The sequence below is a fragment of the Dama dama genome, chromosome 8, assembly GCF_033118175.1.
Source record: "Dama dama isolate Ldn47 chromosome 8, ASM3311817v1, whole genome shotgun sequence".
Taxonomy (NCBI): Eukaryota; Metazoa; Chordata; class Mammalia; order Artiodactyla; family Cervidae; genus Dama; species Dama dama.
This window is the reverse complement of record NC_083688.1, coordinates 3,662,220-3,678,882: the sequence shown is the minus strand read 5'-3', so window position 1 is coordinate 3,678,882 and position 16,663 is coordinate 3,662,220. Positions and strand designations below refer to the sequence as shown.

Below are 16,663 nucleotides of genomic sequence, written 5' to 3'. Positions count from 1 at the left end.
GTTGCTAAGAGCCGTGCATGACTGAGCAGGTACGCATGCACCGTTGCCAATAGTGGTAAGAAGGGTGCGGTCACCTGGTGCAGAGTTTTACAGTGCCGGTCTGTTTTACTTGCTTAATTTATTTTAGTTGACCTCCACAAGTCGGTGCAGTAGGGGGCTGTGTGAGCAGGAGGAAGTTGTCCAAACTCACCGGGCCTCAGTTTCTCCATCTCGAAACTGATAATAGAGTCTCTCAGGTTATTGCGAGGATTAAATAATGTACAGATATGAAGCCCTTAAGGAAAATAGCACCTCGCATTTACTAATTTCTATTTCTTCTTTACAAAGAATTTACTTTATTCGAAATAGATAGATATGCTACAGTGATCTGCTAAGTGTTTTTTTCTTTTTCTTATTGGAGTGTAATTCATTACAATGTTCTGTTAGTTTCAGGTGCATAGCAGAATGACTTGTATGTGTTAGTCACTCAGTCCTATATGACTCTTTGCAACCCCATGGACTGTAGCCCACCAGGCTTTTCTGTCCTTGGGATTCTCCAGGCAAGAATACTGGAGTGGGTTGCCCTTCCCTTCTCCAGGGCATCTTCCCGACCCAGGGATTGAACCTGGGTCTCCTGCATTGCAGCAGATTCTTTACCATCTGAGCCACCAGGGAAGCCCCACTTAGTTATACATATATCTATTCTTTTTCGGATTCTTTTCCCATGTAGGTTATTACAGAGTGCTGAGTAGAGTTCCCTGTACTATGTAGTAGGTCCTTGTTGGTTATCTATTTTATTTACAATAGTGTGTCTCTGTTAATCCCAAACTCCTGATTTATCCCTCCATCCCCCACTTTCTAATCATAAGTTTGTTTCCTATGGCTGTGAGTCTATTTCTGTTTTGCAAATAAGTTCATTTGTATAATTTTTTTAAGACTCCAACTAATTTCTTAATAAATGTTTGAAATGACTGATAGGCAATTTTAGTCTCTTTAGGAGAGCAAGCTAGGATTCAGAGGGGCTAGGTTTATGAATAAGTTACCTGGTCATCAAGGAAGGAAAACCCAGGGGGACTGCCATGTAAATGGGGCCAGACTTTCCCACAGTGGATTCCCATCACGAACCATATTTGCCTGTCAACTTGGCAACACAGGAAATATTGACTCCTCAAAAGAAAACTAAAAAAGGATGAAGGCTTAGTGTTGCCAAAGAAAGAAATTGAAAAAAAACAAAAACAAAAACATGGACTTTTCAAACAATTGAACCATTCTTATCTTTATATTTAGGTCTAAATACCCGAGGGGGTATTGTATTCAGAGATGATTAGGTTTGAAAAGGTCTCTTTGCTCGGAGCCCTCCACTGAGGGCTTTCGAAGACCTGCGCTGTGGCTGTGGGTTTCGCTACCACATGGCGTCCCTCATTTTGGTTATTTTCTCTCCAAATAGGACTTCAGCTGGCAGCGCTCTCGAAAACCGCCTGAGCTCCTCGGGAATGAAGGTCTTCGGGGTTCTCGTGGTCTTTGCCTCCTGCTGTAAGTAGTCACAGCCGGGCGAGCTCCAGGGTGTGACCCCCTGTCTGTCTCTGGGGCGACCCCTCCTCAGGTGGCGTCAGGTGAGCGGAATCACGGGTCGCTCAGAGGGGAGCCCGCAGTGAAGTGGGCCCCCCCCCCCGAAGGCCTCCTGCTTCTGCTGCTTCTGCAAAAAGCACTCACCCCAGTGCTGGGATCTCACAGAACATTTAGAAAATCAAAGGTTGCTAACCATTTGCTAAGAAAGAGGGCATCTGACCACTGTTGTACCGCACACATACCTTTCAGGAGTCTTTGGATGCCAGTTGCCTTTATTTACTTATTTTTAAATAGATTTTTATTGGAGTATAGTCGATTTACAAGGCTGTGTTAGTTTTCCCTGCATGGCGCAGTTTACGGATGTACATGTGTCCCCCCTTTTATAGGCTTGCTTCCCACACAGGTCGTTAGAGAGCTGAGCAGAGTCCCCTGTGTATACGGTGGGTTCTCATCAGTCACGTGTTTTATGTGCAGCCCTGCATTGTCAGCCCCAGCCTCCTGACTCATCCCCCGCCTCTGGTCCCCTTGGTCACCCTGGTCTGTTGTCTTCATCTTAAGTTGCCTTCATTTAAAGTCGTATGGATTCCAGAACAAAAGCGTGGACATACATCTAGCTAATGTAGGAATAATTAATTCTCCTCAGAAAGGCATTCTTACGGTGACCTGTGGAATAATGGGTAATTATAAGTCATTGCTTCCAGGAGATCAGATTACATATCTCTGCAAAGTGAAAGAGAACTTACTAGGTGTTTCCTAGTGTTGGGTGTGCTGGAAAACTCTCTGACTTGTTGCTTTGATGAGATGAGTGGAGATTTGCCCAAACCCATTTTTCTGTTTCAGCTGTGACGCAGTCACTTTTGGGTCCCTAAGTCAAAATGTAAAAAATGGGGTCCCCGTTTCACTTAGTCAGTGGTGGAAGGCACCATTTTTTCAAGATCATGATGTTAGAGGCAGGGGATCCGTGTGCAGGAAGGACCACTGCTGCAAACACCCAGCTCTGTGTACCCCAAGAGCGGTGTCTCAGGATGGTCCTACCCTCTCTCCAGGCGCTGCTTCGGCCGCAGAGACCGCCCCCAGGCTTGGGCCCCTCCGCAGTGTTTGGGACCACAGGGCATCCAAAGTCACAGAATGAGATGGGAGGGCTCCTGGAAAAATATCCCTAAACCTCCCATTTTGGGTTTTCTTCTTCATGTTTTTATTTTATTTTTATTGTAAAACTAATATTCACTTGTAATTAAAAAGTAAAATACATTAGTATAGAGTAACAAGATAAAATCCTTCCCATCTTTCACAGACCCTTATCCATTTCTATGTAAACCGTCTTCAGAGTTTGGTATACATCCTTTTAGGCCTTTACCTGGGCTTCCCAGGTGGTGCAGGGGTAAAGAATCCACCTGCCAATGCAGGAAACCAGAGAGACGAAGCTTTGATCCCTGAGTCCGGAAGATCCCCTGGAGGAGGAAATGGCAACCCACTCCAGTACTCTTGCTGGAGAATCCCATGGACAGAGGAGCCTGGCAGGCTACAGTCCATGGGGTTGCAAAGAGTCAGACACCACTGAAAGACTGACATACACTCGGGCCTTTACATACATGTGTTGCCAACATTTCAATAGAAAATTAACACAGACTTGTTGTGAAAAATATATATATCAGACAGCATGAATGTATTTAGGGTTAATGTTGCCTGTTTTTTTCTCCACCTACTTCCCCAGTCCCACTGCCTAGTGATATTGCTATTAAAAGTAGTATGTTTTCAAGACATCATTTAGTTATTATCTCCTTGTCAGCAGGCATGTGGGTAGTCTCCAATTTTTTGATATCACAAATAATGCTGCAGCAAACATTCCTCTCTCCATATATATATATATACATACATATATATAAATATATACATATACATATATATATTTCCCCTCACTTTCCTAAGCACTTTGTATAAGTAAAAATTGCTAAGTTCTTTTGTGTGTGTGTGTGTGTGTGTGTGTGTGTGTGTGTATGCTCATTCATGTCTGACTCTTTGTGACCCCATGGACTATGGGCTGCCAGGCTTTTCTGCCCATGGAATTTTCCAGGCAAGAATGCTGCAGTGGGTTGCCATTTCCTACTCCAGGGGATCTTCTCCACCCGGGGATCGAACCTGCATCTCTTGCATCTCCTGCATTGGCAGGGGGATTCTTTACCACTGTGCCACCTGTATTTGCTGTTAAAAAAATGAATTGAGGACAGCTTTTTCTGCCTCTTAAGTATTTTGTTTCTCCTGTAAGACTGTAAAAGCCCCAGTGATTTTTGCAGGGACTGGCATTTCTGGCTTTGAACCTTTCTTGTTAATGATTAGCATCAGACCTGAGGGTGTTTCTGAACGGGACGGTGGTCTTTTCCTGCGGGGAGCAGACTGTAGTTGACAGCATTGTCCTGAATGTCCTGGAAACTGGGTTCTCCTCCTGGGTTAGCAAGAAACTAGCTGTGTGATGCAGTTGACTGACCCTCTCCTGTCCCCATTAAAGGGGCTGGCGTTCAGTTTAGGGGGCTCCGGCTAGGGGATGTGAAAGCAATCTTTCTCATCACTTCTTCCCTTCTTCCTTATTTGCTCCTCGGCAGTGATGGCCCCCACGCACAGCAGCTTCTGGCAGTTTCAAAGGATGGTCAAACACATCACAGGGCGGAGCGCCTTCTTCTCATACTACGGATATGGCTGCTACTGCGGGCTCGGGGGCAAGGGGACCCCCGTGGATAACACTGACAGGTGAGTGCAGAGGCTCTGAGGCTTTCTGTCACTCGATTCTCATTGAAATCCCTTCTTGAAGAGAGAGAGGATGTTCGGACTTGCAAATTGCAAGGAACAAATCCATTCGGGTGAGCCTGAGCAGAAGGACAAAACTGAATGGGAGTGGGAGGGAGGTCCTGAGGGGCCCAGGGCTGGGGCTGGCTTCCTGCCGTCTGGGGCCCGCAGGAGGTTTGCTGCTCGGCTGTCACCATCTTGAAATGCTGGATGGTGTTTGAATAAGGGGCCCCTTCGTTTTCATGTTGCACTATGCAGATCGTGTGGTCAGCCCTGCCCAGAGCTCTAGAAAAACGCCAGCTCTCAGTCCTCGTGGCAAATGCCGTCTTTTCTAGGGCCCTCACATTTTAGGATTATCAGTGCAGCAAGACTGACCCGCTGTCTCCCATCCTAATTCCATTCTGCGGGAAGGAGAGAGAATCTGAGTGGCCCAGTTTGGAGAAGTTGTCCATCTGGGTGAGGCCACATGGCCCAGACCTGGCTGCCAGGCCTGCTTCTCAGGATGGGGAGGGGGGAGTGTGAGTTCCCAGAAAAGGTGGAGGTTGGTGTTATCTGGCGAGGGAACAGGGAAGTAGGAGACAGGACGGTCTGTGCATCTTTTTATTCGAAGAAATAAGAAGCAAAATGTTCCTGGCCGCTTTCACCAGAGTGTGGATGAATATAGCCCCACAGCAGGGCCTGAATATCACCCCTGGAGCTCCAGCCCTCTGGGCTGGGCTCTTGAGACCACAGATTGTTCCAGCCAGGAAGACCCCAGAGCCCTGGAGGGCGCCCGGCACTGCCAAAATGCCCGGCACGCGCTGAGCCCTGGGACTGGTGCTCTGCACGCAGGGCCTGGTTTAATCCTGCTAGCGCATGGTCGAGGCCAGGCCACCGTCTCCATTTTACGGGGGACACTGGTGGACATTTTACGGGGGACCCACTGAACAAAGCCGCAGAGCCCGAAGACCTTCAGCCCCTTGAGTGGCAGAGTCAGGATTTGCACCAGAGTTTTCTTGTTTCAAAGTCCAGGCCCTTTAACGCTCGGTGCCTCCCCTTCCGAGTCCTAAGGCTGATGAGCATTCCAGCACTGTTAGCCAAAGATGACAGACAACCAGGAGCCCACGTGTGGATGCAGATGGTGATGGAGGAAGACTGAGCGTCCAGCCCAGGGGATCGGCCAGTCCCTGTCTCTGCATTCCTGCCGCTCTGACTTGGCTAGGGAGGCGGGCCGAGGCCATCCCCAGCTGTTTTCTCTCCTCCAGTGCTGTCCCTGCTCCGTCTATCCCATTGCCGTCTCACTGGCTCTGAGCCTCAACAGAGCAAAGACCGAAGGATTATGTCTGACGTGCTGACCTTTGTCTGCTCAGAGCCTCTCCGAGGGCTGGGCACATAGTTGGTGCTCCGTCGTTAACTGAAGGCAAAAGGAGAAGAGAGCGGCAGAGGATGAGATGGTTGGATGGCATCACCGACTCAGTGGACAGGAGTTTGAGCAAACTCTGGGAGTTAGTGAAGGACAGGGAAGCCTGGAGTGCTGCAGTCCATGGGGTCTCAGAGAGTCGGACACGACGTAGTGACTGAACAACAACGGCAAGTCATTAAATGAATGAATACGTCATGGGAGCCTAGATTTGGGGGAAATTCACCTCTGAACCTCGTTTCCTCCCCCGCAGAATGGGGACAAGGACTGCACCTCCTAGGGTCACTATGAGGAGCTCATAAGCCAGCAGTAGGTAGAGAAGGGCTCTTTCTACGATTTTCAACACCGTCAGGAAGTCACCTCCCTGCCTTCCGCACGTTGTCATCTGGGAAGGAGGCGGGTGAGTCCTTTCCCGCCTTCTCCCTGGGGCCATCCTCAGGAAAGCCCCCATCTCCCTCCATCTGGCCCACAGGTGCTGCCTGGCCCACGACTGCTGCTACGAGAGGGTGAAGCGGCTCGGCTGCCAGCCCCTGCTGAACGGCTACCAGTTCCACATGGTCAATGGGACCGTGGTCTGTGAGTAGTCCTCTCGGCAGAGAATGTCCTTGACCCTGGGCCTTTCTTTCAGTTCAGCCTTGTGGACCCAGAGAAATTTGGGAAAAGGAGATTTTTTTTCCCAAGTGTTTTGGGATGGAGAGTGGCAATTCTGAGCATCAACGCTTCCTGAGAGCCCAGCCCTGGTCCCCCCCAACCCCGGTCCCTGCTCACAGCTGTGCCCCCAGCTCCTTCCCCTGGAGTTCGGGTTTCAGCACACAGTCCCCGCCGCCCACCCGGGGCCTCTCCTGGGCTCGATAAGTAGTTGTTGACCGAAGATTACACTGAATCTTGCGGCTGTGCTTGGCAGCTGTTGCTATTGAGAAGCTTCTTCCCGATGTCTGTTGTGTGTTAACAAAGCAGCTCGGCTGTCTTTCAGTTGAACAAATATTTGTGAAGGGGGTTGAGTGCCAAGATGGGTAGGTGCCATGGGGGACAGCAGAGTGAATGGGGGGGCCGGGTCGGGGGCCCATCTGTCTTCGAGGCCATTCAGGGAAGAGGACAGAGGACAGGCGGGCCAGCGCTGAGTATGCAGCACGTGGGGAGGGGCCTGCGAGCTCTCAGCATGATCCGGGGCGGCTGGGCGGTGGGTAGGGCAGGCTGGATCTAAAGCGCAAGCTCACTTGCAGGCAGCTGGCCACAGCCTTGTCTCCAAGGCCGTTCAGTTCAGCAGGGCGGGTGGTCTGAACGCCCCTTCGAGTGTGTGACTCGCCTTCCGCTCGGCCTTGTGGAGTCACGGGAAACACTGTCCTCCCTTGCGTGTTTATTCAGAGCTGTGAGCGTGTCTTGGAGATCATCTGTCCCCTCGCGGGGCGGGGAGACCACCTCCCTTGCCTTCATCTCCACCCAGAGCTCAGGCCCAGGACACACTGAGTCAGGTTGGCATGGTCTGCCCGGTTCTGGCGCCGGGGAGCTGGAACCTGGCCCAGACCCCTGGGGGCGGGAGGCCCAGCTTCAGCGGAGTCTGCTTTTCCGCTCTCCCATCTTCGGGCCTACTGTCGATGGGGAAGGGACCCCGTTTTTCCTATGTGAGTGCAAGAAGAGTTCCTGACCGCCCTCCAGCCTAAAGCAAAGAATCTCCACCGTGAGGCCCCCTCGGCCATGTCCAGAACACGGGGCGGGATCACGGTCTGGTGGATGGGGGACGAGGGGGGACTGGAGGAGGGTGAGCTCAGAGGATCGCCTGCTTCCACAAGTGGTGGCACCGAGTTTCTTGTCCCTCCCGACCCAGCGTGTTGGGGGGTGGGGGCGGGAAATGGGGCAGGCCGGCTCTCGCTTGGTGGGGGAGGGGCACGCAGAAAAGCTACCCGAGGCCTCTCCATCTGGCTCACGGTCTCGCCTTCACATGGTCTCGTCTCATCTCGTTTCACCTTGAACTTGACCTTTGTCACGTCAGGTGTCACCTTAGGGTGGTGGAACGGGCATCGCTGGGAGAGCAGATGCGCTCTGAGAGCTCTCTCCCCTGATGCCCCCGTAGAGCCCAGGAGCCGAGAAGGAGGGAAACAGCTCTGAAGAGGGAAGCAGGTTTTCAGTAGGTGCCAAGGACCTTCCTGCCCTGCGGTCCCACGCCCCCGACCAAACCCTCTGCCCTTCTGGGCGGGCCTGGGTCCTCTGCTCCTGGAGCAGTTTCTTTAGCAACCCTCTTCACCTTCCGTCGTGGGGACCAGAGCCGCAGCCGGGGACCCCAGGAGATGGAGGAAAGTGACCTGGGAGCAGAGGCTGGAGCCCCAGCAGGTGGCACAGAACGTGTTGCCTGCTTGGCACATCACGCTGGGTGTTGGTGGTAGGTGCAGGCAGGACCTCAGAGATGGGCTGGAACGTTCGTGGCCTGGGCTGTGCTTTCCACAGATGCTGGCCCCTGCCAAGCAGCAGCGGCCAGTTGCTCTTGAAGCTTGACCAGGAATCCCGGAGTCCAGCATCTGTCTAAGAGAGTTAGCGAGGAGGGACGTTTACCCATCCTCACCAGGGCACTAGCACCCCCTTCTGTAGCTGACCTAGCCAGTGAGTTCCAGGCTGACCCCCTGCTGTTCCCACACCCACCTCTGTTCCGTCACTCAGTCGCGCCTGACTCTTTGTGACCCCAGGGACTGCAGCACGCCAGGCTTCCCTGTCCTTAACCATCTCCCAGAGTTTGCTCAAAGTCATGTCCATTGAGTTGGTGATGCCATCCACCCACCTCATCCTCTGTCGCCCTCTTCTCCTCCCGCCTTCGATCTATCCCAGCATCAGGGTCTTTTCCAGTGAGTCGGCTCTTCGCATCAGGTGGCCAGAGTATTGGAGCTTCAGCTTGCCAAGTCCCTATTTCCAGGAACAGGGCTGGGAGCCGGGTGGCCTGGCTCCTGCTGCCGATGTGGGCTGAGACCCCAAGTGATCCCCACCCACATCCATTCCCGTGCCCAGTATCAACTGAGGACCCACAGGGTACCCATCCAGGGCCGGCGCTGTGCCAGGGCCAGGGGCACAGAGTGAGGCAGCCCCGGGCCCTGCTGCCAGTGCTTTTGGAGAGCAGTCCGACCAACCCCTCACTGAGGCCCAGAGACGGGGAAGGGCTGACCCAGGCCCCAGGCAAACTCAATCTCATGTGTCTTGAGACTTTCCGGTGCTCTGGAACACACTGCTGGCCAGAGTTTTCTGAGTCTGCATCCGTAAAGCAGGTGCATTCACCATAGCTGAAGTTCATCAGCAGCTGAAGGAGGCTTGGCACTCAGCTCTTTGAATCCACAGTAAGCCTCCGAGGTGGGCACTGTCCTCCCCGTTATCGGGAGGACCCTGAGGCTCAGAGAGGTGAAGTGAGACAGCCACGGCCACACAGCCGAGGAAAGAACCGCTGGGACTCAGACCAGGTCGTCCGACCCCAGCTGGTGCTCCTGCCTCCCACCGCCTTCCCCGCTGGCGTGAGACTGCTGGGAGGGGACTGGACTGGGGGGCACGCACAGATGCAAGTCTTGTTACCTACAGCACGCCTGTCAGAATGTTCGGCTCCGGCCCAGGGGGCAAAGGAAAGCCGAAGGAGCTTGTCCCCCTGCAGCGCCCTGGATCTTCCTGTCCCAGCTCCGTGCACCTCACTGAGAAGCCCAGAGACAGCAAATGCTTTGGAGTCAGGCAGAGCCGGGCCTGAATCCCAGCTTCGTCTTTTCCAGCTGAATTAATTACACGACCACCCTGGGCCTTAGTCCCCTCCTCTGTAAAGCACTACTCAGTACTTCCTGGGGTCTCTAAGGTCACTGGAGGAGGAAATGGCAACCCGCTCCAGTATTCTTGCCTGGAAAATTCTATGAGCAGGGGAGCCTGGTGGGCTACAGTCCATGGGACTGCAAAAAGACTGAGCCCTCCCCAACTCAGAGGTCTGACCCGGAGTGGGTGCTTAATTAATACCTTTCATTTTAGAAGTTGAGATGTCTTCTTTTTATTTTTTTAACCCTAGTTTCCTTTCCCCCTTCACTTCATGGGAAAGCACTGGTATTTTCTTTATTACTGTTGAGAGATTTCTTGGAAGCATCTCCTCTGCATTGGCCTCCCCTTGAGCTAATGTCGTTAACCCCTTATAGGATGATGGCTCTCCCCCCACCCCCCACCACAATCCCCAGTTACACTGCAGTTCAAAGAACTGCCCTGCAAGGGTTAATCACCTCCCAAGCCTCCCAGTTCTGAAATCTGGCACCCAAGCCTAGTTCCGGGTTGCCTAGCAACCAGTGGCTGCTCCTGAATGTGGTTGGTATGAGCAGGGAAGGGAAAGGAGAAAAACAGCCTGGTCTGTCCACGTCTCGAAATGTCAGTGGGAGAGCAGTGCAGAGACAGGCCTGAAACCCAAGCCCTGGGGCCAACTTGCCAGTGGTGACGGCTGCCCTCAGGCGACTGGGGAGGTCATTAGCCCTCTGTTGAGTGGGCTTGCATAAGCACTTGGCATTCGCGAGGGATTTTAAGATCTGCCACTGGTGATGCCCCCTCCACCCACGCGTGCCCACATCTGTCGGGCAGGGAGGGGCCCGGCCGTGGGCGGCAGAGCCAGAGTTCCAGCCCGAGGCCCCTCTGTCACCTCCGTCTCTGAGCCTGTGACTCTGCCCTCTGCCCAAGGTGGAGGGCGAACCAGGTAACCACTGGAGTTTGTAGTTTGCAAAGATCTTTCTCCTTTGCTGAATTTACTCCTCACAACAACACCTCCACTCACTGACGCATTACCCTTGTCCTTTTCTAGAATCTGTCTCAACCTGACATCATCTCATCTTGTTCAATTATTTGTTTACTCATGGGTCAGCTCTCCCCTCAACTGGAGTTTGAGCTCCAAGAGATTGGGGAGCACTTGTTGGGGGCGGGGAGGGGCGGTGCATGCATGCTCAGTCGTGTCTGACTCTTCTGCGACCCCTGGACTATAGCCTCCCCCAGGCTCCTCTGTCCCTTGAATTTCCCAGGCAAGAATACTGGAGTGGGTTGCCATTTCCTCCTCCAGGGGATCTTCCAGACCAGGGATCAAACCCACGTCTCCTGCATTGGCAGGCGGATTCTTCACTGCTGAGCCCCTGAGGAGCCCCGGGGTGGGGGGTGGGTGCTTACCCTCATAAAGCCACAGAGAAGGATGCCTGAAGCCATGCAGTTGTGGGGTGTGCTTGCTCAGACCTGTCCCCCTGCTTCCTAGCCAAAGGCCAGGCATATGTTAGAAACTCAATCAATATCCGATGATCAAATGAGTGAAGAAATTCATGAAATAGTCTGTACAAGAACCTGTACCCTCATTTGAAAGCCTAGGGAAGAGACTCAGAGAGGAACAACGTCCCTGAGTTGCCAGAGCTTTCAAGCGGCAGATCTGGACCCAGAATCTGACTCCCCATTTCTTGGGATGGGAACTCTGTTCACTGCCCGGCGGGCCGTGTCTAAGTCCAGCCAGTGAAGCAGCAGCAAACGGTGATGGAGCCCTTACCGCGTGTTTGCTGCCGAATATCTGCAAGAAAAAGACAAACTGCATGACTGGAAGGAGCTTATGTGCAGGCAGGGAGAAAGTCCATGAAATATTCAGAAAGAAAGATAGACTCGGGTAGCGACAAGTGCTGTGAAACCTCTAAAATAAGGCCACGAGCTACTGAATGAGGACGGCAGTGGGGGGTGGGTGCTACTTCAGGTGTCGGGAAGGGCCTCTCTAGGGAGGTGGCATTTAGCCAGAGGAGGGTGGGGGGTGGGTGTCCCACGAGAAACGAGTCTGGCGAGGCCTGGCTGTGGAGTGAGGGGCTCCCCTGCTCCTTCAGTTGCAGGGAGAAGCCTTCAAGCAGAAAGTGATCAGCTCAAATTTTCCTTTAGAAAGAGGACTCTGGCCCCTGCCCAGAGAAGTTGGGGAGCAAGGGAAGAAAGAGGGGGAGCCACTAGTGGGCTGTTCCCGTCACACTGGGGGGAAGTGACCGTCGTGTGGCTCGGTAGCTGGGGTGGAGTGTCAGATGCTGGGCGTGCTTGGGAGGTGAACCGACAGAACCTGGTGTTGGATTCGGTGTGAGGCTTGAAGGCGAGGGAGGCTGACTCTGACATCGTTGTCCTGAGCATCTGGGGGTAACCATGCATCTATGAGCTTGTGCGGATAGAGGTGCACAGACTCTGCGGTCACAGCAAGAGCCTGGATGAGCCGTGCTGGTTGTGAGATTCGCATCGGATGCTCGAGGGGCTATGTGAACACACGCATATTGGTGTCTGGAGCTCAGAGGGCTGCGGGGAGAACTGGGGAGTCTCTGCAGGGAGAAGTGGGGAGTGGGCAGTGCTCAGGCGCTATGTAGAGCTCTGAGCTTTAAAACAAGGGCACCCAAGGAGAGGGTTCAGAGACCAGGACGGGCCAGGTGCAGACAGGGAGCTGCCTGGCAGGCAGTCTAAGTGAGCTCACGCAGGAGCGTACACCTTCCCATCTCATTGGTGGAAGTGTGTGCTTGCGTGCGTGCTAAGTCGTTTCAGTCATGTCTGACTCTGCAACCCATGGGCTGTAGATCCCTGGGCTCCTCTGTCCATGGGATTCTCCAGGCAAGAATACTGGAGTGGGTTGCCATGCCCTCCTCCAGGGCATCTTCCCAACTCAGGAGTGGAACCCGCGTCTCTGATGTCTCCTGAGTTGGCAGACGGGTTCTTTACCACTAGCACCGCCTGGGAAGCCCAGGTGGAAATCTTTCAGTCTGTCTCATGGAATGCGAAAGCATGATCAGTTCCGTCTTCATGTCTCCATTTCTCCATGAGCAAGCTGAAGGATGCAGAATCTGGATTTGGGCTTGTTGTTAAAAGATGACTTGCAGGCCTGGCATTTCTTGGCCCAGGGCTGCCTCTTCTTCTAGTGAGTGACAGGCCTGACCCTACTACAGCTGTGGGATGCCCACGGCGATAGACTGCCGCGCCGGGTCAGTCCCCACGGCCTGGGGACCGGGTCAGTCATTAGACGTAGAGCTGATCGTCAGGAGAGAACTACGCTTCGCGCTCTGGAAAAGACCAGAAGACAAAGCAAGAAAGGGAAGTGGTGAGAAAGGAAGAGGGAGGCTTGGTGAAAGGAGATGCACGAAAGAAGAGATGGAGAAGAATAGGAGACCAAGAGAGAGACAGAAAGAGAGAAGGGGAGAGAGAGGAAAGCGTGGGAAATGTGACTCCCTTCCGGTTTCCAGGCAGGCAGCACCTGGGTGATGGACGGCACAGGGCACCAGGCCCTTTGGGAGGAAGGAGAGGTTGGATGGGCCGGAGCCCTGCGCCCAAATAGCCCTACTGCGTGCGCAGCCTCACGACCTGGGGGCCTCCATACGGCGGCTGCCTGGGGAGGGAATCCGGGGGGAGCTGGGCGCAGCAGAGGCGAGAGGCCCGGACGTGGATGGGACGGGGGCTCTCGGGGAGCCCCAGGGGAGCGGGGGCCCCGTGGGTGTTGTAGGATTGTCACGGATGTGCGAGGGCAAAGGCGATCCAGGCACCAGGAGCAGCGGGAATGGCAGGAACCGTCCCCGGCCCATTTCCCGAGGGTGAGTGGAGAGCTACCGAGGCGTGGGGTGGGCGTCAACATGTCTTGAGAAGCCCAGGCTTCAGCGAGCTGGGGGAGGACAGCTTCCTGCAGGAATTGTGGACTTCAGAGAGGGAGAAGGAAAGCAACCAGACTGTAGCCAGCACTGGCCCAGCTTCAGAGGGGCCTTCTTCTTCCCACGTGTGCAGCATCGTCATGATAACAGCGTCTATAGAGGCCTCTGTGCTCCGGGCATATCCAGACCACTCCATCTGTAACAACAATGAAAATCCTCATGATGCCTGAAGCAGACGGCATTGTTTCTTTTTGACGCTATTGTTTTTATCACCGTTTTATAAATGATACTGAAAGTAACTTGCCCAAGGCCAACACATCAGGGGATCTGGCTGCCTCACTTCCTCACCCCAAGCCTCAGAACAGAATGGAGGCTGCCTATGCCAGGGGTCCCCAACCCCCAGGATCTAATAATGCCTGATGATCTGAGGTGGAGCTGATGTAATAGGAATGGAAATAAAGTGCACAATAAGTGTGATGCCCTCGAATCATCCTGAAACCATCCCTTCCTCTCCCATCCCCAGTCCGTGGAAAAATCATCTTCCATGAAACTGGTCTCTGGTGCCAAAGAGATTGGGAATCGTAGTCATGCATGGATGTAAGAGTTGGATGATAAAGAAAGCTGAGCATCAAAGAATTGATGCTTTTGAACTGTGGTGTTGGAGAAGACTCTTGAGAGCCCCTTGAACTGCAAGGAGATCCAACCAGTCCGTCCTGAATATTCATTGGAAGGACTGATGCTGAAGCTGCAACTCCAATCCTTTGGCCACCTGATGTGAAGAACTGACTCATTTGAAAAGACCCTGATGCTGGGAAAGATTGAAGGCGGGAGAAGGGGGCAACAGAGGATGAGATGGTTGGATGGCATCACCAACTCAATGGAGATGAGTTTGAGTAAACTCCGGGGGTTGGTATGGACAGGGAGGCCTGGTGTGCTGCAGTCCATGGGCTCACAAAAAGTCAGACATGATTGAGCGACTGAACTGAACTGAACACACACACACACACACAGCAACACCACTCGGACAACTCTGACTACTAAATAAAAGATCCCCACCTAGTGGTTATTTGGCCACAACGCAGACACTCAATCCCAAAGGCCCATTAACGTTTCATTCATTTACTGAAGGACTGTTAGTTGAGCACATACTGTGTGCCAGCATTTGTTCTACTTGCTGGGGACACTGGGAGGGACAAGACGGAAAAAGCCTCAGCCTCACATAGCTTACACTTTGTCAAGGAGAGACAGACACAAGCAAGTAAACAAATATAAGAGGAGTGAGAGATGCGAAAAGTACAGCGTATCAAACGGGGACATGAGGGAGAGTGGCTGGAGAAGTTTAGCTGGAGTGGTCAGGGAGATCCTCTCTGAAGAGAGGAAATTTGACCAAGACCCAAAGGTGGGATGCCTCCAGCCACTTGAAGATCCTGGAGAGAAGTGTTTCAGACAAAGAAACTAGCAAGTGCAGAGGCCCTGGGACAAGACCAACCAAAGCATGTGACCCAAAGAGGCCAGTGTTCCTGGAGCAGAGGACAGGTGAGAGTGGAGGGCTGGGGGCGTGGAGAGGCAGGCAGGGGCCCTGTTCCGGCAAGCCTGCTTCAGAGTCCATGGCAAGGACTTGGGATGTCTTTGTTCAAATAGTAGGAAACCACAGCGGGGCTTTCAGCAAGAGAGTGAACCTCGTTCATTCCAAGACAGCCCCTGTTTATTTCCTTCCATTAGGGCGGGAGAGCTGGTGATGACAGGGATTGGGGTCATGGCCAAGAAGATGGGGAAAGGAGGGCAGAGCATGAAATATTCTAAATGTAGAGACATCCACGGAACTTTTGGGGTGGATGGAATGTGGAAGTGAAAGGAGGGCAGGAGTCAAGGTTGGCTGCTAGTTTTCTGACTTGAGCGGGAGGTGGTACCAATTCTGAAGCTGAAAGGGTGGGTGGAGGGCCAGATCAGTGGGTAGGGCAGGGGGGCACTTACATCAAGAGCTTCCTTTGGGGCATCTTATACTGGAGATGCTAGTGATTTCCAGGTGAGATGCCAGGTAAGCTGTTGGAAATAGGAGTTGAGTTCTGAGAAGATGGGCTGTGTGTCCTTGCCCTGGGAGCTGCTTGGGGACACTAACTCAAGGCTCCCCCCACTCACGTGCAGCCCACACCTGCCCCTTCTCCTGTTTCTTTCCAGGTGTCTCTTCAGGGCATGTCTAGCTCTGATGGTGGAAGGGCTTGGAGATGAAGGAGAAGGATTCCCAGTTCCTTTTTCCTTTCAGTTCTCAACCCTTGACCTCTTGCAGTGAGCTCCCTGTTCTCCCCAATCTTAGAACCAAGCCCTGGGGGTTGGCTGGAAGCCCCCGTGACCCTCTGTCTCCCTGCAGGCGAATGCGCCCTTGGTCCTGGCGTCAGCTGCCTCTGCGGGCTGCAGGCCTGTGAGTGTGACACGCAGTCTGCCTACTGCTTCAAAGAGAACCTGCCCACCTACGAGAAGAACTTCAAGCAGTTCTCCAGCCGGCCCCACTGCGGCAAGCACAAACTCCAGTGCTAGCGAGGCCACAGGGTCCCTGGTCAGGCCCGGGGTACTCCTTTGTTACTCAGCATCAGAGGGCTGGAGATCAACAGTGCAAGAGACAGAATCTGGGCCTTCGATGGAGCCAGATCATAAATATAAATAAACGATTTGTTCCAACCACAGTAAGTGCTAAGAAGCTATCAAACAAAGTGACAAGGTAGAGAGATGTCCCCTACCCCCATCCCAGGAAGATTTCAAAAGGGGAAAAGGCCCCAGGATCTGCCTTAAACTTTCCCTTCATCCCCACCCCAAAATCGGGATGCCGGGCAGACTTGAGTACCAGACCCACATCCCAGATCCAGCTGTAGCCAAGCAAGGATCCTGGAAAAGAAGGTCTTGGGTGGGCACATGCCAAGGCCCCGACAGGTGCACCTGGACCCCTTGTTTCCTGGAGGTCTGCCTTCTGAAAACCCTAAGGTAGGCAAACATCGGTGCCATTTTCACCTCTCAGGAGACAGAGCCTGGGAACATCCATGCCCACGACTGCCACCCGGACGTCACAGCCAGGAAGATGCCAAAAAGATGGAGAAAGAGTGGGGGAGGACGAATCAGGGGTATCCCAAGGTTTCTGGTCACATTTAGAAGCCCCTGGTTACGAGGCATAAATTATAATAAATACTAAAGTGATCCAGTCTGGGTGGACTCTCATCATTCTAACGCTCAGCTTGTATGGGAGATTGCAAAAATGACCACAACTGGAGATTTCCCCAGGGTCCAGTGGTTAAGACTCTGCCTTCCAATGCAGGGATGTGGGTTCAATCCCTGG

The 16,663-nt window shown here is 53.2% G+C and overlaps 1 protein-coding gene across 1 annotated transcript in view; it reads left to right on the top strand.

Moving 5' to 3' along the window:
• The window catches only part of PLA2G2C (phospholipase A2 group IIC), a 25,524-nt gene extending 8,861 nt beyond the window's left edge, over positions 1-16,663 (top strand). The window contains exons 4-7 of the mRNA XM_061148076.1: positions 1,427-1,512; positions 4,149-4,293; positions 6,201-6,304; positions 15,707-16,663. Of these exons, the coding sequence (XP_061004059.1) occupies positions 1,473-1,512; positions 4,149-4,293; positions 6,201-6,304; positions 15,707-15,873 (456 nt within the window). The 5' untranslated portion in view covers positions 1,427-1,472 and the 3' untranslated portion in view covers positions 15,874-16,663. The remainder of the gene's footprint in view (positions 1-1,426; positions 1,513-4,148; positions 4,294-6,200; positions 6,305-15,706) is intronic.